The sequence below is a fragment of the Paramacrobiotus metropolitanus genome, unplaced genomic scaffold, assembly GCF_019649055.1.
Source record: "Paramacrobiotus metropolitanus isolate TYO unplaced genomic scaffold, Prichtersi_v1.0 Parri_scaffold0000114, whole genome shotgun sequence".
Lineage (NCBI taxonomy): Eukaryota > Metazoa > Tardigrada > Eutardigrada > Parachela > Macrobiotidae > Paramacrobiotus > Paramacrobiotus metropolitanus.
Window position 1 is genome coordinate 118,370 of NW_026570334.1, and position 21,475 is coordinate 139,844.

At 43.1% G+C, this 21,475-nt stretch overlaps 3 protein-coding genes and 1 long non-coding RNA gene across 4 annotated transcripts; 3 read left to right on the forward strand and 1 right to left on the reverse strand.

Annotated features, from left to right (window-relative positions):
* The first annotated feature begins 1,169 nt into the window (after positions 1 to 1,169).
* LOC129598100 (uncharacterized protein DDB_G0288805-like) lies at positions 1,170 to 2,418 on the forward strand. The gene is made up of 2 exons (XM_055495852.1): positions 1,170 to 1,306; positions 1,381 to 2,418. Exons 1-2 carry the CDS (start codon positions 1,249 to 1,251, stop codon positions 2,073 to 2,075), a joined length of 753 nt encoding a protein of 250 aa, XP_055351827.1. The 5' UTR covers positions 1,170 to 1,248; the 3' UTR covers positions 2,076 to 2,418.
* Positions 2,419 to 8,139: 5,721 nt separating this feature from the next.
* LOC129598105 (uncharacterized) lies at positions 8,140 to 9,637 on the forward strand. The gene is made up of 3 exons (XR_008691647.1): positions 8,140 to 8,620; positions 8,685 to 8,810; positions 9,075 to 9,637. It is a non-coding gene; the product is annotated as an uncharacterized LOC129598105 (long non-coding RNA).
* Positions 9,638 to 12,089: 2,452 nt separating this feature from the next.
* Positions 12,090 to 17,263, forward strand: LOC129598097 (uncharacterized). Its single transcript, XM_055495849.1, has 11 exons — positions 12,090 to 12,339; positions 12,436 to 12,870; positions 13,500 to 13,867; positions 14,405 to 14,922; positions 15,348 to 15,379; positions 15,484 to 15,533; positions 15,617 to 15,673; positions 15,774 to 15,895; positions 16,040 to 16,121; positions 16,408 to 16,499; positions 16,841 to 17,263. The coding sequence occupies exons 2-11, from the start codon at positions 12,458 to 12,460 to the stop codon at positions 16,934 to 16,936; spliced, it is 1,830 nt and encodes a 609-aa protein (XP_055351824.1). The 5' UTR covers positions 12,090 to 12,339; positions 12,436 to 12,457; the 3' UTR covers positions 16,937 to 17,263.
* Positions 17,264 to 18,655: 1,392 nt separating this feature from the next.
* LOC129598109 (uncharacterized) lies at positions 18,656 to 20,425 on the reverse strand. Its single transcript, XM_055495862.1, has 5 exons — positions 20,385 to 20,425; positions 20,127 to 20,304; positions 19,261 to 19,950; positions 18,880 to 19,038; positions 18,656 to 18,808 (listed from the first exon to the last, which is right to left on the reverse strand). The coding sequence occupies exons 3-5, from the start codon at positions 19,777 to 19,779 to the stop codon at positions 18,656 to 18,658; spliced, it is 831 nt and encodes a 276-aa protein (XP_055351837.1). The 5' UTR covers positions 19,780 to 19,950; positions 20,127 to 20,304; positions 20,385 to 20,425.
* Between the last annotated feature and the right edge of the window lie 1,050 nt (positions 20,426 to 21,475).

Consider the following 21,475-nt stretch of genomic DNA (forward strand, 5'->3'; position numbering starts at 1 on the left):
CAGACGCCGCTCCACTCCCGTACACGTTGCCATTGCTTCCTGGTTGACCCGGTGAGCAATATTTTATACACTGTTTGAAATGCACAAAGAAATAGGAAATCGCACTACGAACCCCGAAGAACGGCGGTTGCGCAGATTAGCAAAAGGACAAAGCAAAAAGACAATTTTACGCTGCATTTTTACAGAGGTACAGATATACGGACATCCTGGGTGTGGTTTCGTCAAAAGTCTGCGATCAGTAACTCGACTTTTAAATAGACAGATGTTTTTACATTGGTTTTTGTCCATCATACGGCATTGGCTTTATACTGCATTCATAACATGCACCGAAGCGGAAGTTTTTAGTGCACCAGTAGGCAGTATAACTAAAAACCACATTCACAATATTAAGTGTCTAATTAAGCACCCATTAATGAGAAGTGTTCTAATTAGAAATGCAACCGGACTGCCAATGCAGTCCATACTTCCTCTGTAAGCTGTGCGGTTATGGTCTGTAAAAACCTGTTTGATGATGGAAACACAGGTAAAAGATCATTAGAAAAAAATAGAGTTCTTTACTTTATTTGGATTCTGAATCTGCGTTTCTTCTATCATTTTCAGCACAAAAAAATTTGTACACTCGAAAAGCTTTACATTTATAACTTCTCAAAGATAAATTAATGAATTTGAATTTTGAAAAGCTTAGAGCGCCAAAAGAACGTGGAAACGAAAAAGTGATACCCGATAGGAACCTGTTGACAAGAGCAACTCCGGCCACACCATGATATCCAGACGGATATCTGGATATACAGACATAATTATGATATATAGACGTCTATACGTCTATAGATATCTGGACAAATTCAATACACATTTAAATACACAATGGAGTGGTCAACGTCAAATAATTTGATCTTGCTATCCCGGCAGATAGCTTGAAGGCAATTGGCGGTAACATAAAAAAATTGAGTCTGTATGTATCTCTCGTTGACAGTTTGTTGTTGTTTACAGCGCAGAACAAGGAAGTGGGCGCAAGGATATGAACTAGAACATTTACACACACATTAGACAGTTTGACAACTACATAATTTATGCGTTAAGTGAAACTGTCGAACACATTTCCGTTTGCATACAAATGAACCCCGGTTGCCCAACAGCGCTACCGAGCGTACCCTGCCCACAATAAGAACAAGCGCAGCAGCGGGTATTCACTTTTCACAACGGTCGCGCTTTTGTTGAGCTTAGCAAGTTGTTACTGCACGGTTGACCATGATGTTAGTCGCCAGTTTGATTGCCGCCCTTCTCGCGTACCCTCATCTAGTCCAAGGTAGATTCGACCAGGAGGAGGGTGTTGTTCTTCGTCTATTTGACTGTAATGATAAACATGCGCTTTTCGAATAGGTCAACCCGGAAGCAACGGTTACGTGTACGGGAATGGAGCGGCTTCCGGTGTGGGAAACGCGCAGGTGAATAGTCAGAGCCAGTCGACGTGGAGCAACGGTCTTCCTTCAACGTACAGCCAGTCGATGAACAACGCCGGTGGCAGCGGCATTTCCATCAGTGGCCAAGCCAACAGCGGCGTCAACGTGGATCCGCAGCAGCAGGACACCAGCAACCAGGTGGTCAGCGGCAACAGCAACGCCAACTCCAACGGCAACGCCGCCACCGGCTCACTCAACAACCTCGACCACAGCAACTCCGACAATTCCAACGGACTGACCGTCAACGGCAACTCGCAAATCACTGGCAACGGCACCGGCGTCAGCATCAGCAACAATGTTAATTCCAATGTCAACAAGTACCCGATAACGACGACCACACCCATGACGTGTGACGTAATTCCGCCTTGTCCGCCTGGGTGTTTTTCTTCGGGTTGCTTATGTGCCTGCCCGCTTGATACTGCGGCATCGAATAGTGCACCGAGTGCGAGTAGTGGACCGAAACTGGCTTCAGTGAAGAGCAGAGCGTCCTCTGTTCAGCGAGCACGTGAGCGGAACATACCGAGAAATTCGCTTCAGCGATCACGGGGACAGCAGAAATCGCAATCTGTTGTGTTGCTATCCGCTTTACCGGCGAATCTGAGAAGACGAGTTTAGGGGTATTCGGTACTTGTATTTTCCAAACTGTGATTTGTGGCACATCCCAAATTTCCACACCTTTCCAGCGATATTCCAGTCTTAATTTCGGATTTCCTGGCAACGTTATTCTCCGACGAAAACCTTGTAGAGCTTTCATCCGCCGGCAAGTTGTTCTGTATCTCACGGTCTTAATTTTAAACCGGAATCGTTTTGAATTTAAATGTCGGAAATAGCAGAATGGAAAGCCTAATTGTCGGAAAATAGCAGTAGCAGTTTTGTTGGTTTTCATCAATGTGTATAATTATAAAATTAAAATTTTTAGTGTCGACTGTCAATAAGCGCAGGGCCCTTTGTTATGTTGTTCGGCCACTGCCCGAATAAAATTAATTAAACAAATTCAAGGCCGGGAAGCCGGCGACGGTGGGTATGCAGTCTGCACTGCTATGCACGTCGCAATGTATCACTCGCAAGAAAACTGGCCTTAAAAATCAGTGTCTGCATACCTATCCATACGTACATGATATAGAAATGCAACGAATTTTACAAATTATTTTGTCACTGTTCTGCACCACCGCAGTTGTTCAAGGTTAGTACAGTAGTGCTTAATAAGATGGTCTCATTGATGAATTCTATCGATTATTTTATTACTGCAACTGTGTGCTTAACTTAAGGGGACCACTATGAGATGACTTTGCGTTTAAATATGTTTCCAATTTTAACATCAGCTTGTAGGAAATTTTTCGGGCTTCCAGAGAGTGTGTCCCGATACGGCACAGTAAACTGTGATCACAAGTTATAAGTAAAAAAACAAGGCTGGGTCAGCAGCGGCGCAGTAAATGCAGTGATGCTATCGGCTAGCCATGGCCAGTCACATGGCAGATATGCCACAGAAGATCTCAGACAGAACACCTGATGCTGTCCTGTGGCCGGAGCATACCCATTCTTCCCTCTCAAGCTATGTCCTGTCTGATCTCTTTCTGCAAGCGCGGGCATGGGTAGCCGGCTCTGGCACACATTGCTGCCGGTCAGTCCACAAGCCCTCCATTCAGCTGCCGTTTTCCAAAAACTAGTTAAAGGGCTTTAAAAATCGATAACTTCATTGTAAAACTTGCTACACTTTCAAAATGGGCATCAGCTAATGTGTTATTTTCTAGAAAGCTTATATACCGACACTCCGCTATAGTCCAACAAAGCATGTTTGAATAAACTCCAAAAAACACTTTTCAAAAGTGTTTTTCTCAGTTTTTTTTTAAGTTAACAACATTTTTTATTAGCATGTTGGAGAATATAAGCTTTTCAGGCTAAAACACATCCAATGATGTGTATTGCATCTAATTCGAGAAAACTTTCTCATTCAACTTTTGATTCCAAAGTTTTTTCTTTGTTTCTTGAATAGCTCTGTCTAGAGAGAGCGCAGACAAGATCGCAGCACACCATTGTATAGCCAAACCCTTTGCGCATGCAGACAGAACAATGGAAACAGTGATCTTTCAGCTGTTTTAAACTTATTCGTGTTTTCCCAGACCTACTTTCATCTCATAGATTAAGGGATTTGGCCCGGTATATAGCACCAAATTCGTGTACATACACGGGAACTTTTGCTGTCGCGCACTCCCAAACACTTTTTTGGGTTGCTTTTTGACATTGTGTAGCCAAATGATTTGTATACATAGGCGTGAAATCCGTTTTTGCGCGCAACATCCGGTTCGGGAGTTATGGCTGTTAGAGAATTCCAAAAAGTTTAAATGCATTCAGGTGTACCAAAAGTTTCATTATGGACCGATCCCTTTCAAATTTTGCAGGTAAATGCGCATGACCATGAAGATCGTTCTTACACCGATCCGATGTTCTAGCATGCTTTTCAAATTTTAAAATGAATTTCAAAAATTTTAAAATTCATTTTAAAATTCGAAAAAAATCGTGGAAGTCTGGATCCGTGTAAGAACGATTTTCATGGTTATGTGCATTTACGTGCAAAATTTGAAACGGAACGGTCCATAATGAGACTTTTGGTACACCTGAATGCATTTAAACTTATTGGAGTTTTCTGACAGCCATAACTCCCAAACCGGATGTTGCGCGCAATTTCACGCCTATGTATACAAATCATTTGGCTACACAATGTCAAAAAGCAACCCAAAAAAGCGTTTGGAAGTGCGCGAAAGCGAATATTCCCGTGTATGTACACGAATTTGGTGCTATGTACCGGGCCAAATCCCTTAAGGCTCTTCGGGTGGCACTTCATTTACGTTAACGGGAATGGTGCAGCGTCCGGTGTGGGAAACGCACAGGTGAGCAGTCAGAGCCAGTCAAACGTACCTCAGCGGTCTGTCATCGACGTACAGCCAGTCGATGAATAACGCGGGCGGCAGCGGCCTCTCCATCAGCGGCCAGGCCAACAGCGGCGTCAACGTGGACCAGCAGTTGCAGCAGCAACAGAAACATGCCAACGGCTTCCAGGTGGTCAACGGCTACAGCACCGCCAGCTCCAACGGTAACGTTGCCACCGGCGACCACAGCAGCTCTGACAACACTTACGGACTGATCGTCAGCGGCAATTCGGAGATCACCGGCAACGGCACCGGTGTCAGCATCAGCAACCACGTCGATTCCAACGCCATCCAATACGAGGTTACAACGTCGATGCAAAGGACATGCGACACACTTCCTCCATGTTCTTCTCCGTGTTTTTATTCGGGTTGCTTTTGTGCGTGCCCGCTTGACACTGAGGCATCAAACAATGCGCCGAGTGTCAGCAGCGGACCAAAACTGGCTGCGGTGAAGAGCCGAATGTCGTCTGTACAGCGAGCACGAGAGCGGAACATTCTTTCGAATACACTGCAACGATCACGTGGGCAGTTGAGATCGCACTCATCGCAGTCTCTTGTTGTGCCATCCCCTTTGCCTGGAAATGTGAGGAGACGAGTGTAGCGTGATTTTGTGGTATGCGTTTTTTGAAACTGTAGTTTGTGGCAACATTGATATTCTGATCTTGCATTACGTGTTACTAACCGCCTTCCCAACAATCACCAAAACTATGCGACTGTGTCCTAATAAAATGGAGTATTACACAAGGGAACGAACTTTGTCGGTGGTTCCACAATGCCGTATAAGTACTTGTAAAGAGGTCAGCGTCGTACCGAAAACTGTTTCTTCGTTATAGTCACTGCACCGTTCGTTTTTAAAGTTAGCCGCAGGCGCAGAGCTTCCGATTGAGCAGGTGTCTAACAACAAATTCGACGACGGGACCGGCCGGGCTTATCATTAATTTGTTTCTAATTGTCCGACTTATTTTCCAAAGCAGTTGATGGAGCAAAGTTGTAACGCCATGTCTTTTATTTCAAAAATTATGGGTACTTAACAGATCAAGCACAGTTAATCACGGACAATAAAATTCATTTAAAACTGTCGCTCCTGAATTTCCATCGATAACCGTTGGCGGAGGAAACCATGAGAACACGGCTCAGCAGTATGCAGGTGAGGTCGCTTACCGATTTCTTTCACTAAGGCGGTAGCTGACTTTTACCGTGGTCCGAGTGTTTCGAAAGTTATGTGCAGAGAAGTACCTGTACCCACCAGGCACGAGTACCGTCGCGCTTTTTTATCTTGGGACTGAGTTGCGGCGGGTCCGACTGTAACTGACGTAGATTTGTACTGAGACAGGGCGACAGCATCTACCTACTGTACACAGGTCCCATGCCAAGCCCAGATCGCGTTTCCAGGCGCAGGTCATACATCAATCGGGGCGACGATCTGATGTGTGGGACGTTCCCCTGGACTCCAACTTAGCAGGGATGCCGGCTGACATTATTAACCGGCACACAATACTGTTCAAGCCGCCATGACGTGGGTGTCTTCCGGCTGCCGGTGGCTGGATGTCATATTTCTGTATTATCATTCCTAATAATATCTGGTGGCTGGTACGTACCCTTCAGAGCGTTAGATTTAGAGGTCATAAGGAACCCCACTCATATATTAAGTACAAGATCTATACTACGCGCCCCATAGTTTTGAGATCTCCATAACCATAAAACTTCTGGAAAAACGGACAACGCCATTAGATCCGGGATAGTTCAGAAGTGGCCGGCATGTGTTTTTTTTTTATGAAAATATCGAGCCGGTATCAAGCCGGCATCAAGACCAGATTGATCAACCCATCATAAAGGTCACCTTGAAACTTAGAAATATTTGCCCAGATACAATACAAAATACCAATTGACATAATTATCACACTAATTAAACCGAAAAATAAATAAATTATTGTACTTATTCAAACACTCGCGTTATTCAAACACTGCTGCCGGTGTTGCCGAGCTCGAAACACGTTTAAAACCAACCGATATAAAATGTAAAAATATCAAATATAAAATCAATACGAAAAATCACTGGACGAGTGAGTGACCGAAACACTATCACCGAATCACTACCACTATCACTATCACCGAGCGGAATCTCTAGATGAGTGGGTGACCGAGCTACCACCACTGACCAGTAAGAAAAATCACTAGACAAGTGAGTGACCGAAACACCTTCACTGCCCACTGAGCGAAATTTCTAGGTGAGTGAGTCATCGAGCGGGCTTTGCTCTTGCTCACCTAACGGGCTCTGTGCACTGGACAGTAGTTGTAGCAGGGTCACATCCTCACCTAGCGATTTTTCTCCTTACTTAGCGATATTTCTTACTGGACAGGTTGAGCTCGGTCAGTCGCTCACCTAGTGATTGAGTGCGTCAAAAAATCGCTAGGTGAGTACGTGACCGAGCTATCACCACTGTCCAGTGCCCAGAACCCGTTAGGTGAAAGAGTACCGAGATACCACTACTGTCCAGTGCACAAACTCCGTTAAGTGATCTAGTGACCGAGCTACCACTACTGTCCAGTGCACAGATCCCGTTAGGTAGATGGGTGACCAAGCTACCAATACTGTCCAGTGCACAGAGACCGTTAGGTGAACGCGTGACCGAGCTACCACTACTGTCCAGTGCACGAACTCCGTTAAGTGATCTAATGAGCGAGCTAGCACTACTGTCCAGCGCATAAACTCCGTTAAGTGATCTAGTGACCGAGTTACCAGTACTGTCCTTTGCATAGATCCCGTTAGGTAGGTGGGTGACCGAGCTACCAAAGCTATCCAGTGCACAGAGCCCGTTAGGTGAACGTATGACCAAACTGCAATATTACTGAGCAAAATAGAGCAGCGCCTGCTAAGTTCTTAATGGGTGACCTATCTAGCACCACTGTCCAGTCTTAGCGTCCTTTTAGTTTGTAATGTGATACTCTCGTGGATGATTAGATTCGGATGGTTTTTCGCTAAGAAAATTTAACAAAAAATGATCTGTAAAGTCAAAGTAATTGCGTTCGACTGCACGAAACCAAAACATCCATTTTTTTATAAAATTTTTGTTATCGGGCTCTTCAGATTTATCCGTTCTAAGTTAACAATCCGTAAACTGGCCAAGGAGTTTAGAACCCAAGAAACGCGGAGGCGAAGCCGAGGCTGTTTTTCGTACACTGTATATGAATGAATTCGGCTTAAACAAATTGATTGCTGGCATGTTTCCCGCGCCAAATAAGTGTTTTATTCACTTCCATTACACAGCTACACTAAATTGTACGTTCAATAAGAAACATCGCGCAAATACAGCAAATAAACTTTGATTAGCATTACTCGCTCCAAGAAAACCGGCATTAAAGGGAGGCAGGTGACATGTTTTGAGCAACTTTTCCTGCGACGTTTGAGCGACTTCATGTAGTTTTCTGTGAGAACTTTATAAGCTTTCTTGAGTGTCCTTTTTCTTACTTAGACTGATTGTGAGAATAATTGAGTAATTGCAAATTCAGAATCCAAAGAAACTAAAGAACTGTAATTTCTTTTCGGATGATTTTTGTGCCTATGCGTCCATGCATCCTCAAACCAGTTTTTACAAAACATAACTGCGCACTTAAATAAGGAAGTATAGAATCTGATTGCCTTGACAGTCCGGTTTATGAGTAGATCACTTCTTATTACTGGGTACTTATGTGACACTTAATGCTGCGATCATTATTTTTTTGGTATACTGGTGCACTATACACTTCCGCTTCAATGCATGTAATGCATATAGCATTGCATGCACAGCCATGCAGTATAAAGATAGTGCCATAAAATGGCTTAACGGATATAAAATTTATGTTTTTACGCATCCAGCTACTGAACGCAGGCTTTTTACGGTACAGTACCAGACTTCCACGTGTTCGCAAACAAAGAAATGCAACGGAGGGTTTTTCTCATTTTGCTAATGAGTATCTCCATCAGCGGCCAAGCCAACAGCGGTGTCAACGTGGATCCGCAGCAGCGGAACACCAGCAACCAGGGGGTCAGCGGCAACCCCGGCATCCCCTTTGTAACGATGTACAGTTGCTTCCCGGAGTTATTCAGGAAGGCCTACACCAGTCTGCAGCAAAATATTAAGAGATGTGATAACAACTGTGATGTTAATGCAACGGAACGGTGCAATAGTGTGGCGGGCCGATGTGATTGTCTGCCGGGTTCAACTCGCACATCTATTACAGAAAAATGTCAAGGTGGGCTTACACTATTACACAAACAAAGTCAAGTCAGCATTTAATTTTCAACGTATATGTTTAGCATCCGTCCAGCAAAGCCTTGGACTAACTATTTCTGGATTGTGCGGGAAACCGTTTTTATTCCAGTCTTACATGTCAAATTTCTCAACCAGTCACTCAAGAGTTAGCGGTTATTGTGTGCAATGAAGTAAGTGCAGAACATTATGGCTGTATATGTATATATACCCGTATATTTACATTCCGTTATTTTATACAATAACATGCATATTAAACAATAAGCCAGACCTTTGCCATCACCTTGCAGAATTATTGGTAACAAAAAAGTCATGCCGAGAAAACAGATAAATGTCGAAATAAAATACTGTAAATGAACAGAATGCAGCTGCACGAGTACTATAGTGTATATGGTACGTGAGCGAAGGTGCCTTGTGATCATCATGTAGCATTTCAGATGGAGCAATTACTGAACAAATCCGGCTTATCAGCAGGCCAGTATAGTCCCGGGTCGTGTAACCCCAGCAGCTTTTCCCCCGAAAATGGTGTGACGAACGTCGGCCTGGCCTTCGTATCTGCTACACGCGACGATGGCGCTTTACCAACCGAACTGGCCACGGCGTTGGAGGAGGCGCTCAGTAGCAATCATGGCGCTGTTGGAGGGGATGCCGGTGGGCTCAGAGTGCGTCTGGCCCTGTCGAGCGGATTGGGGAGAACTACGCCCATTTCTCATTCAACCTCCGCTGGAGGTTGGATACATGGCGATTCTGATTGCGCAGAAAAACGAAATCAATAAAAAAGTTATCTGCATGGTTTTTGGTAATATAAAAACTATTTTTAATCCAGAAACAGCCGTTGCTTCCTCGTTGGCCTGTATGAAAACATAATTTTGGTAGTTACACAATAAAATACATTCATTTAATTTACGGAACACATCTTGTTTGTTGAATGAAGGAAGTATGGAATGCATTGGCAATGGAAGTAGTTCTAGTAGATAGGTATACAAATTATTGTATAATTGTAATATCTCACAGCGCGCAAAAAAGGTTGAAGAATTACAGAGTTGTACTGAATATCAGAACAAAACTACTATGTTTCATTAACTGCTATTCTCGATTTATATATTGTTATATAGCAGATTTTTTTTTATATTGGTTCATCCTTCATTGTACTGTATTGGCTATTTGGCTTTATGTGAATCATATGGCAGTGTGCGCACTGAAGCGGAAGTATTTAGTGCAACTAAAAAACAGTCGTACAATTTAAGTGTTTTATTAAGCTATTAATGAGAAGCGCTGTAATTATAAAAGCAATCTTACTGCCAATGCGATCCATACTTCCTTCGCTATCCATACAGATTGTGCTTCATAAAAACCATTTCTTATACAAATGCTCAAAACATTAAAACATCCTTGACGACAAGGTCAATGACATTCTCAGATTCCACAATTTTTCTCTGGCTTTTAAATGTTTTTGTTTTTTTTATCCATTTTTCACCGTTAAAAACAGGCGACCTCACATAGTCTGAGACCTAAATTTTACTTTTAAAAAATGACCAGCATAAGAGCCGAAAATCACGTATAAAAATAAAAACACAGCGACGGAAGCCTGTCATTTGCACAATCGAGTGCCTCTGTGTACGCAATTACCTCAGTACGAGTACACACAATTACAAACGCATTTTTTTATTCAAGATGATTTTTTACCTGGTCAAAGATATACGCATTAGAGGATGCTAGTAAGACGCAGTACTTAATATTTTAACATTGCGTGCGATACAAGGAAGTGGATGTGGACTAGAGCATAATTAAGTACACATACCTAATTACTAGGCAGTTTGAAATGTAATTTATGCCCGCAATGAAAATTGTCGTACACATTTCCTTTTGCATCCAAATGAACCGAAGTTGCCTAACAAGTTTGCCATGTCTCAGTTTAGTATGCCATGGTGCGACTGAACAATCCTGGCCAAAATAAGAACAACTGCAGCAGCGGGCGTTCACTCTACACAACTGTCCTGAGCGATCACCATCATCATTTGAGTTTTTTATTTGTTGTATCTAACAATCCAGTACCATGGTCCACCTTGCTGATTTTCTTATAGTCCTTCTTGCTTATTCTCATTTCGTCCAAGGTAACATGTGGGTAAACTGATAAGGGATCCTTCTGTGTTGACTGCTTATTTATAATCAAAACCAACGTTTCGCATAGGTCAAATAAGCCACGGCTTCGTTTACGGTGCTGGAGCAGCATCCAGCGTAGGAAACGTGCAGGTCAACAGTAACAGTCAGGTCCAAAACACGTTCGGCAACGGGCTGCCGTCGGTGTACAGAAAATAACGATAATGTTTGGATTGGTAAAACGTCAAAATATGCCTATCGAAACGGCAGCCGGTTTGGCGACTGTTCTAATGGGTAATGTTAAACATCAGGCGGATGATGCAAAAGTGAATACGCGGATCTACTTTCTCCCGAGCGCACAGTCGGTATTCGCTCAACAAGGCATTGTGTACCTCAGCATATCGCTGTGGACCAGCCCCAATCCAAGCATTCTTGCCAGTTGTCACGCTGGTTCCGGGCGACAAACGGATTACCAGGCCTGATAAGGAGGCGAACGGTTGTTGCGGTGTTATTGAAAACCGAGCAGTAGAGTCGCACCTGATTAGTCAACATTATCATTCTTACGTAAAGTTCAACTGACCAGAAAAGCTAAGTCCTGTACTGTACCATGTTGCCTGGCCCCCATGGTGTGCAGCACGTTAATCCGCCACTCAAATTGCGCAATATGAGCCGCAATTTTTTCAACTTATGGTAAAAGTTAAGTAAACAATTGCACAAAAATGATATTTTTCGTCAAGTATCGGGAATAATCAACTGTGCAGTCATTTTATTACCACGAGATATGTGTTGCTTCGATTAGCTGTACAGTCTATACTTACCATTTATACTTAGAGCAGTCGCTCAATTAAAGATTGCTTAGTCAATTGTTCGATGTTGCAATATCGATGAATCGGCAAATTGCAGGCTACAGCTGCTGGAACTTATCGTGATTCGCTGGGCTGTAGTGTAGAAAACCCACCTTTGCCGTAGTACGTATTTGTGACTCGTGCATCAATGAGTGATCAAGTGCTGTGTGCATTGGAAACAACTACTGCAGTCCCGATAGTGTAGCTTTTGACCTCCGTGTCAATAGATCAATACAAATTATTTGTCCTACCTTTAGCTGTCCTGCCGTGTTGCTTTCCGACAAATACCTTCAGCGACGCCGTCACAGGGTTTATCGATGCAAATGTCAACAGCGAAGTACTGATCAACCTTGCTCAGGAATCATCTTGCTCTTTGACATATCCATCTTCCCGCAAAACTTGGCAGAATACAAAAGTAATATTGACATACTGCGCTTGTGGCTCAGCAGCTGCCTGTGATATTTCCAAGACTCACAGATGGTAGTAGTGTGTACCTTCGTTTGTACCTGGTTGTGGTCTTAATGCTGAGATATTCCTAACAATTTGTAAGCACGAGGACGGAGTGCTTTAATGCAACTGCCTCGCCAACAAAGTTCGTTAGCTGAAAGTTTGTGTTGTTGGTAATACCGATGAGAAAATACGTCGACACGGATGCCATTGATTTTCGCCATTTATTATTTGCCACCTTGGACATGAGCTTATGTGGTGCAGTTGTTGGAAACAGTATTGGAGGATAAGCACATTGTCAGGTTGAGAAGTACGTATTTACAGTCATCTATGCACTGAACTGTCATAAATAACACCTATCTGTACATACGTTAACATTTAAATGCTCTTTGACTGACCCACGCAGTTCCGATTGGTCAGGTTGACAAATGGAGAAACCTTTCAATTCTTCGGTCCGTCGCCGTACGTGGACACTCGGATCCCAGAATGATGTTAAGCCCGTACCCACACCGTCAACAGTCACAACGGCCCCCGCCCGGTGTTTTCCAGGTGCTTTCCCACGATTACACCCTAATAACTGGCGGTTCTGGAAACATCGATATTTCCTTTTTCTCGGCGCTCTGGCCCTGATCGCAATAGTTGTGATGCTGGAGATGGCCTTTGTGATTGCCGATTCGGAAAAAGCCAAAAAGGTTACGCTACGTAAAGCGACGACGGTGCAATACAGTCACTGCGAAAGAATGGAATTACTGGGATATTTAGCCACGATGGCTGGGCAGTGGAATCTGGCAGGCGCATCTGATAAAAATCAGGTCAAAGCGTTCCACCTCCATTTCACAAGGTGAAAAATAAAAATTAAGTAACAGAACTGTCAGAACATAAAGGCGTATCTGGTAGGACGTAATTGTTAGCATTTCAAAATTCCTTTCTGTCCATCGATTTGACTAAAGGTTTAACGTACCGCTTAACGTACCGTTTGCACTTCAGCTAAACGTTTTTTACTTTCACGGTATAAATATAAATTAATTTTGTTCCGATCGTTGACAGCACTGCATGCACGACATTGCGTAACGTAACCACTGATGAGGCTTATTTCGAGGCTTTTAATTCCGATCAGCTGCATCGGTATTAGGAGTGTCAAATAGACTTTAATTATACGGTATCTCATAAGTGTTGTCTTGTTTTATAAGGTACGGGTAATTTATAGTTGCTGGTACTGAATCCAGTCTGCACTGTATAATTTCTATTGCATGCTTATGCAGCATACTGTACACCTTGCAAATTGCAGGTACAGAAATGCCAGCTCCAAATTGCGTGTAAATTCGTGCCTCAAGGCTAGCCCGTAAAAAACTCACTAACATATGTTTAATATCATAAACAGAAAACAAGCTAAAAGTTTGAATTCAAATAATTTGTATTTGAATTCGTACCACTGCCGAGAATTATTTCGAGTAATCTGTAACATTGCAGACCTAGCGGTGCCGATGGTTCCCGTTCAGTAGCTAATCCTGGATTACATGGACCCCATTCAAACCGTTCGGAGACACTAAACAGCTGTCCATCGTCGTTTACTGAATCTCTTCAAGCTTTCACGGAAACATGCGGCCCGGTACATCGGACTGTACCTAATACCGCAAAACCGTACCTAGTACCGCAAAATGGCAACTACAGCACAACTCCACCACCGATTAATGCTGACCTTTTACGGCTTTGGGATTGCACTGCGCGATACTTACGGATAGACTTCCAGGTGCAGAATTCATCGCAGATGTTCCATCTGACGGGAGTTTGCACTGCACAATACCGAGATTGGTCAAGTTCGTTCGATGCTGTGCTGGGTAAGCTGAAATCCCCCTGATAACGTGCCAAGGCATTGCCCATGTGATTAAGTTGAAGGTGCCCACTGCTCGGCGCTTTCAACTTTTGTGGAGCAATTCATGGTTACAAATTGCGAGGGCTTCATTTTATAAAAGCTTTCTGCTAACTGCAGTTAGTTTAACTGAAGTATCTGCTAATCAAAAACGTTCGGGGGAAACGTTCTTGCCGTGTCACCTCTCACCATGACATGAAGGACCGGAAAGCTGATTTTTCGATCAATAGATGAAATATAGAGACTTTACTGTTAAAGAAGGATTTGGTAAACGAAATTGATTCCATATTAAAGGACTTACTTGACAAATGCAGCTTTTGACTGCATTTTTTGTTAATTAAGTGCTTGCTTTAGATATCAATTTAGCGTTGCCGGTCACGTAACGTCCCGAGCAAAATGCAAATTTTATGTCTGCAAACGAGTTTGATCAGAGGAAACTGTATTTTCGCGGTAGAGCTGTTTGACTGAACAAAATTTTTCAATATATCGATCTCCTGACTTGTAGAGCACCTAACGGTAACAAGGGAGCACACGGAACTGCTCTTGCACAACGCATCTGTATTTGATCTACCGCCCAGTTCCACCAGTCCTGAATACTTCAGCCGCTTATCCGCTCGGTTGCTGGCAGTCCAGTCTCGGGAAGGGCATTTGCTGTTTTGCCAACTTCAGCAACTGGAAGGCGCCAGACTGTCGTCCGGTGGTAGTGCCGTGCGCATCATTATCCTCGTGATGGTACTTCTGATTCTTCTTCCGGTGCTGTCCTATTGGAACTGGAAACGCTTGCGAGAGGAGACCGTTAAATTAACAAACCAGCTCCAAGAGGCAATCGCTTCCCGGCGAGCCTTGAAGGCGGAGAAGATGTGCGCGGACAACCTGCTCTTGAAGCTTTATCCGGAGTCCGTAGCGCAGAGTTTGATCAAATTCATCCCCATTCAACCGGAAACATTCGACTCGGTTACGGTTTATTTCTCCGATATTGTCGGTTTCAAAGAACAGATATCAGCAATATCAACTCCGCTTGAGGTTAGAGACAGTTGGACAATAAACAACAGAAACTGAAAACATTTTTTATAAAGGACACGACGTTTTTGGCATCCGGGCATTTTCACAATATGGATTGCATGGATTCCGAACACGGTATTCTCCGCGTTGTTCCCCATGGCATTTTTTTTCAAAAATTAATTACCTGATAATAATTTCACCGTTTTTATGTAAGCTTGTACAACAGTAGATTAATAAAAAATTATCAAGTTTTCTAATGTGGAACAACGCATAGAACTCCGTGTCGCTGGTACCGGTGCACGAATTCAAAACTGAGAAAATGTCCGGAATGAGAAAAACGTCGGAATACTTACGGATCAGCTTCTGGTGATAATTGGAGTCACGGAACTGGAATTTTGACCATGCTTACATAAAAGCAGAAACGAGATTGCTGTAATGTATTTCAGGTGGTGGCTTTCCTGAACGCACTGTACACAAAGTAAGCAATCTCGTCGTGCGGTGTAACTGTAGGCTGATTTAGCAGAACCATATGTTGAGACATTCAGCAAAGACATGAACTGTAACTAGCGTTGAGCTCTCTAGGTTTGACAACAGAATTGATTTCTACGACGTGTACAAAGTGGAAACAATAGGTAACCTCATTGTTTGAATATGGAATATGGAATATATGGATGCTCACATTCTATTGACATTATTATGTCGTTGTCTAATGCAGGTGATGCGTACATGTTGGTATCGGGTCTTCCAAGGCGCAATGGCCGACGACATGCCGGTAAGCAAGAATTCGTACTTTTTAAAACCAAGATATACATGTATCGATCTGAACCAATTGCCAGCTTTCAGTACGACTGTACGAGTGCTGTGCTTTATAGGAGAAATCGCCACGTTAGCACTGGATTTTCAGCACCTTGTTTGGGATTTTCAAATTCCCCATATGCCTGGTCAAAAATTACTGCTACGGATAGGATTCCATTCGGGGATGGTGATGGCGGGGGTACGGTAATGTTTCTTTATCCGATCACGTCCTTATAGGCTGCCTCGGTCACGCCTTGGTCCACAGAGTGTCATTTGTTGACCTTCGTTTCGCTCCAATCAGCCACTACTTTAAAGTTGAGAAAACTTGTGAATGACGTTCCAGGTTGTGGGGTTGAAGATGCCGCGGTATTGTTTATTTGGGGACGCTGTGAATACGGCCAGCAGAATGGAGTCTACGGGAGAAGGTACTCGTAGTGAATGTTGCCATCTAGCTAATATTCCTGTTAATTTTTTTGAATGCATTTGCCATAAATTATTTTGCATCCAGCTCGATATTGAAGATTTATAGTCATAAATTGCTACCGGTCATCTCTCGAGACCAACATGAATTTTCTCAGTCGCTGTGCGTTAATATATGTAATTTTTCACTAAATAATGGTTTTAACTGAATAGTTAAGACCACCCTACACCATTATCTGGCGTACTTGGTGACTAATGTCAGAGTTCACATTTTCCGGTTATTCTCCGCAGAGCTGAAAATTCATCTGAGCGAAGCTTCGAAGGTACTGCTAGATGAACTGGGCGGCTACTACGTGGAGTACAGAGGGGAAACGCAAGTTAAGGTATCAATGTTAATTACCTGAAGACTGAAGTTGATATATATTCAATTTTTTCTCTCTTACGCGTTCATTATCTGACAGAAGGAAGCAGCGTTTCCTTTCAGTCGTTGTGAGCATATGAATTGAAGCAAGTAGCACCCCAGTTCTTATTTTATGCTTACGAAGAAAGCATAAATGCACGAAGAAAGTATAATGTACAGATAGTCGCATTTGACTATGCGCGTCGCATGCAAGCTTGTCACACTCGCGGCGCTCAGACTGTAGCGAACCTCTCGGAGGCTTAGATTTAAATTGTCAAGACCTAAAATTGTTTTCACTCTTCAAAACTTTTTCTTTCTTTACAGGGAAAAAATGTAATGAAGACTTACTGGCTGACTGGAAAAGAAGATCTTCACTTCGATACTGAGAAGGAGGGTTTTTGCACTTACCGAGAAAGATGAATCGAAGCGGCGGATCGAGTGGAGATTTATTTATATGTGCTCCGAATCACACTATATGTAACGATAAACCTAAATTTGACTAATGGAATAACCCGCCGTGCATGTACAGTTCATACGCACAACGAAGATGGTAGACTGCCGAAAAAACGTATGCTTATTTCTTGCACCCCGTCGTAATACTCGTAAAAGCTGATATGAACGTTTTGACTTTTGGACCACCTGATTTTGCGGCTAAAGAAACCAGTGTTAGTAATCTGACTAATATGTAAGTTTTAAATACAGAAGATTCTGTCTCTCTCCGCGTTCGAGTGCGGAACACAATATCTGATTAACAACGCTGTCGAATAACAGTCCTCCATATACGATTACATTCGATTCGTAATTCCTGTATTTACTTATATGGCATTCTGAGTACCGTACTTCAGCTGTGATGCTGTGCGTGGCGCGCTAAACATGATTAGTCTGTCATGTCATAGCTCGCCAACTAATTACTGCCTTGGAGCCATTAGAAGTGGTTTTACAGAGAACTACGAGGCGCCGTACTGTACCGCTTCTTTGATCCAACGATGTTTGGTGATGAAAACTGAACGCAGCATATATATGCACATCCTTAGCTATCCCTGAATAATCGCGGAACACCCATGCGTCCAGTATGGGCGTCCCGGGTTAGAATTAGACACGTCCTTAAAGATAATTGGTGAAGGAGCGGGCAAGCGCAACCTTTATAAAATCAGTATAACTCTAGCAGATTGCGGTGATCAGATTTCTGATCATGCCGCTGTTTCTTTGAATTTCGAAAGCAGAAGCACGGTAAGAATGTATATATAAAGCTGAGCACGGATGAATATCGGCTTACGACTATTAGCATTTGGTTTGCTTTTGCGTTTTCTTATGCATTATTATGCGTTTTCTTATGCATTGTTATGCATTATTTTGCTGCATCTGTGCCGGATCAATTTGTGATTTCGGAGAAAAGTTTAATTTTAAACGGAAATGGTATTTTGCAGCTTCCCCAATGAATTGTTTTCCGCCCTTCTAATAATCTAGAGCTTAACTGTCAAATTTGCCGCCAGTAAATGCCGCGCCAATTTATTACTTTTTCCAAAGACTGTAGTTGCAACTCACTTTACTGTATCAAATAAAGGGCAAAAAGCTCGTACTCTAACAAGCTGTGTCTTGTCACAGTACGAGAGAGTATAGCAAGTACAGTGTGACCGTGGTAACAAACCAGCCCATGTTAGCCTTATGACATCCATGGTAACAAGATTTTGAGTGACCACTAGCCACAGGATTCTTAAGACAGCAAAAGGTTATTAGTTTCACAACACCCGCCGCCCTGAGAGGATTCTAAAATATTTTGAAGCAGGAAAATCGGATTAGTAGGAGCTGAAATGAGGCGGGACAATGAAGAGAGGCCGAACACCTGCTAGAGATGTTTAGTATTGATATAAATAATTATGGGAATGACTGAACATTCACATACAGATTGAAACAATCAGCTACCATCACTACTTGCCGATTACGCTCGAAGTCATAAATCTGAAACGTATGTAACCGCATACCACAAGAAACGGGGAGGAGAAGCCGAAGCTGTTTCCTGCATTATTATAGGTTACAGCCCTATGAAAATACAGATATACTATAATTATAAGGATAGGCATAACCACTGCAGCAGGTTGAAAGCAAGCATCGCCGCCGGGCATAATTACAATTCTGCATCTATCCAGGTAAGGTGAGATTTGTTGCATCACCATATGTAATTTGCGAAGTAGATGTCAGAGTTTCGACTTTGAACATCAGCGTCTCCATATCTATTTTCATATCGTGCGTCTGGTAGATGAGCACTCCATAACCCAAAGCGATTCCGGCCAACTAATAATATCATGTGACCAAATGACGACATCCATTAATTTCCTCATTGGAGAGTTATGCACGTTACTTACCGCGGGTACAAATTGCTTGTCGATTCGCAAAAATCCGCCGATGGTAACGGCGCGATCGTGCATGCTGCATAGCTCCAGCAGACGATCAAATTTGGCTTGCAATGGTTTACCGTAGAAATGGGTCCCGGTCTCGAAAAGCTGCTCTTGAAATAACGATGCCTACATTTCCAAAGAAAATATGCGATCGTCAAGACATATTTCACTGGCACTTCAGCTTGCACATTTACACCACGAATCTGTTCGTTAGGCGTCACATAGTTCATATACACCAGACTACCTCATCATAAACGAGTGGTAAATCTGTACTTCGATCACGATAAAATCGCTCTTTGCGGCGACCTTTCAGATATACGAGTATTATTACGTTGTCATACATCATACCTCTTCGCTACAAGAAATCCCGATCCAGTACTTCATAATGGCGTTGGCAACCCCGACGCCGCCTACAATGTGCACGACACTTTCATCGACGATTTCGGTTAGACTCCGTTTCCCGGTATCCAAAAGCGTGACTAAGTAGCCAAATACAGCCGCCACACTAATGAGTTCCTTAATGAAAGTGATCAACAGAAACCAGGAAAATGCTCTGTCAGTGGCGCTGATTAGTAGCTGCAGGTGTCGATATTTCAACTCGATATTATCCAGTCCCGTTAAGGTGTTATCGGCTCGTTGGGCTAACTGGCGCACCTCCTTCCGTAGTCGATGGAACAGTCGTCGAACGCGCAACAGAGTGGCCAAAAACAAGCTTTGCGGGACAATTTCCGCATTGGCTGCCAATGCCATAGCGGCGAACATCGTGGCAGTGACTTGATAATTCTTCAGACGCACAACCGATAACATCGTCGATGTGGTGGACCAATCATAGTCGCGTTTCAAACGCATAAGATGGGTGTTCATCATATAAACTGTTACGATAAACGCAGCTATGTACAGCACATTCCATGTAATCAAAATAACGTTTCCTAAGCTGAGTTTGCGGTCTGAAAAATAAGACGCCAGTGGAAGGAGTTTCTGCTGCAGTTTGGCTGTTTTTCTCGAGTTGCGGTTCAGTACGATGATCAAGAGCACGGGCTGAAGAAACAAGTTAACCATAAATATTACGCGAATCAACGTGAAGAATTCCAGGTCTCGCAGATCGCTGCTATTGTTAGTGGTATACGCCACAATGGTGTTGACAACCCATATAAGTGGGACGCAACACAAGCAAAGGGACCAGCAGACCAGAAAGCGGCTTCTCTTGATCTTACAGAGTGGGACGTCTTTTTGAAGATCACCGAAGAGATATGGAAACAATCCCGACACTTGCATCCAGCGGAAGAAAAGCTTCAAGAACGGCATTTTCTTCAAGTACAGCACTTCTGCTAACGAAGTCCTCGACTACTGAAACAGGTTTCAGTGTGTTGCTAATAATGCCGCAAAGCAACCCTGCAAAATACTTTGTAATTCACTACGATAATAAGCGGTAACGTTTGCGCAGATTAAGTACTTCATGCAATATTAAATACCTGTCATGCGACGCACGTCAATAAATGGCGACCGCCTGTGTCCATAATATGAGAAATCGAATGCTTATCGAAACTGATCGATATTAGCAGCAATTAGCTGCCAATGTCAATCTTGGCTGAACACTGCGACATATACTGCAGACCGTAATAGAGCGATACATGAAATTTCTCGTTACTAGTTGATACTGACCATGGTGAGAGTGTACTTGTGGGCGAGATCCTGCTTTCGTACTGCTTAACTGCTCGACAGCCGGCAGACCCGATTGAGCCGGCTGTCGAGGAGATTATTTTTGATTGGCTGTCTGTAACTTTGTCATGACAGCTGCGTTTTTGTATTGCACGGAAAACTTCCTCTACTTACCGCTTTTCTCGAGAATCTTACTGCTTCTATCCGGAACCAGAAATGATTAAGTATTCATGACATCGTCGCATCGATTACTGTAGTTGGCAATGTCAATCTCGGTGGAAAAGGGCGGCAGAGCACTGCATAAAATTATAAAAACGATACGGTTTCTCGTTGCTGCTGTGGATTATGCACCAATCAATAGTGAAAATGCAGGCATTTTTTGCAGCTTCTTTATTTTTAACAGCACTGTCGGTTTTCCATCAGCCGGCTCTTTTCACGGTACCGGCAGTACTTATACTCGGTATGTGAACTTAGCGCTGGCAGAAGCTAATTGTCACCCAGGCGGTAATTGTCTTCGAAACAGTTCTTTTTGACATATTATCATCAGTTTATCCGAAGGAAACCATAAGAGTCATGCACTACAAGGATCACGCTGAATGCAGTAAAAAATTTCAGTGTAGTCAGGTCGCTCTTGTTGGTGCTATGTTGGTGTAATGCAATGTGCTGTGGTAACTGTAGACGTTGATGGTTTGATAATAATACTGCGCATCCTACTCGAACACCAACCAAATCGGCATATTCCGACATCTTAAGAGTCAAAATCGTTCGTTATTTCACAAACACATAGGTTACGTTATTGGGCAGACAATGCAGTCAACGGCTAATTTCTTTCTAGCTCGTAAAGGAAGACAATAAATCCACTGCAGCTTAGCAGAATCTGTGTGACAGAATAGCTGGTTTATGT

What these genes read in the sequence shown, in the direction of transcription:
- LOC129598100 (XM_055495852.1), top strand. Translation starts at nt 1,249, where the DNA reads ATGATGTTAGTCGCCAGTTTGATTGCCGCCCTTCTCGCGTACCCTCAT. An exon ending in GTACCCTCATCTAGTCCAAG is followed by an intron (nt 1,307 to 1,380) that starts GTAGATTCGACC and finishes CTTTTCGAATAG; the next exon opens with GTCAACCCGGAAGCAACGGT.
- LOC129598097 (XM_055495849.1), top strand. Translation starts at nt 12,458, where the DNA reads ATGGAGAAACCTTTCAATTCTTCGGTCCGTCGCCGTACGTGGACACTC. An exon ending in TTCGTTCGATGCTGTGCTGG is followed by an intron (nt 13,868 to 14,404) that starts GTAAGCTGAAAT and finishes CCTGACTTGTAG; the next exon opens with AGCACCTAACGGTAACAAGG. An exon ending in CGGGGATGGTGATGGCGGGG is followed by an intron (nt 15,896 to 16,039) that starts GTACGGTAATGT and finishes ATGACGTTCCAG; the next exon opens with GTTGTGGGGTTGAAGATGCC.
- LOC129598109 (XM_055495862.1), bottom strand. Translation starts at nt 19,779, where the DNA reads ATGATGAACACCCATCTTATGCGTTTGAAACGCGACTATGATTGGTCC. An exon ending in GGATTTCTTGTAGCGAAGAG is followed by an intron (nt 19,039 to 19,260) that starts GTATGATGTATG and finishes TTGGAAATGTAG; the next exon opens with GCATCGTTATTTCAAGAGCA. An exon ending in ACAAGCAATTTGTACCCGCG is followed by an intron (nt 18,809 to 18,879) that starts GTAAGTAACGTG and finishes TGATATTATTAG; the next exon opens with TTGGCCGGAATCGCTTTGGG.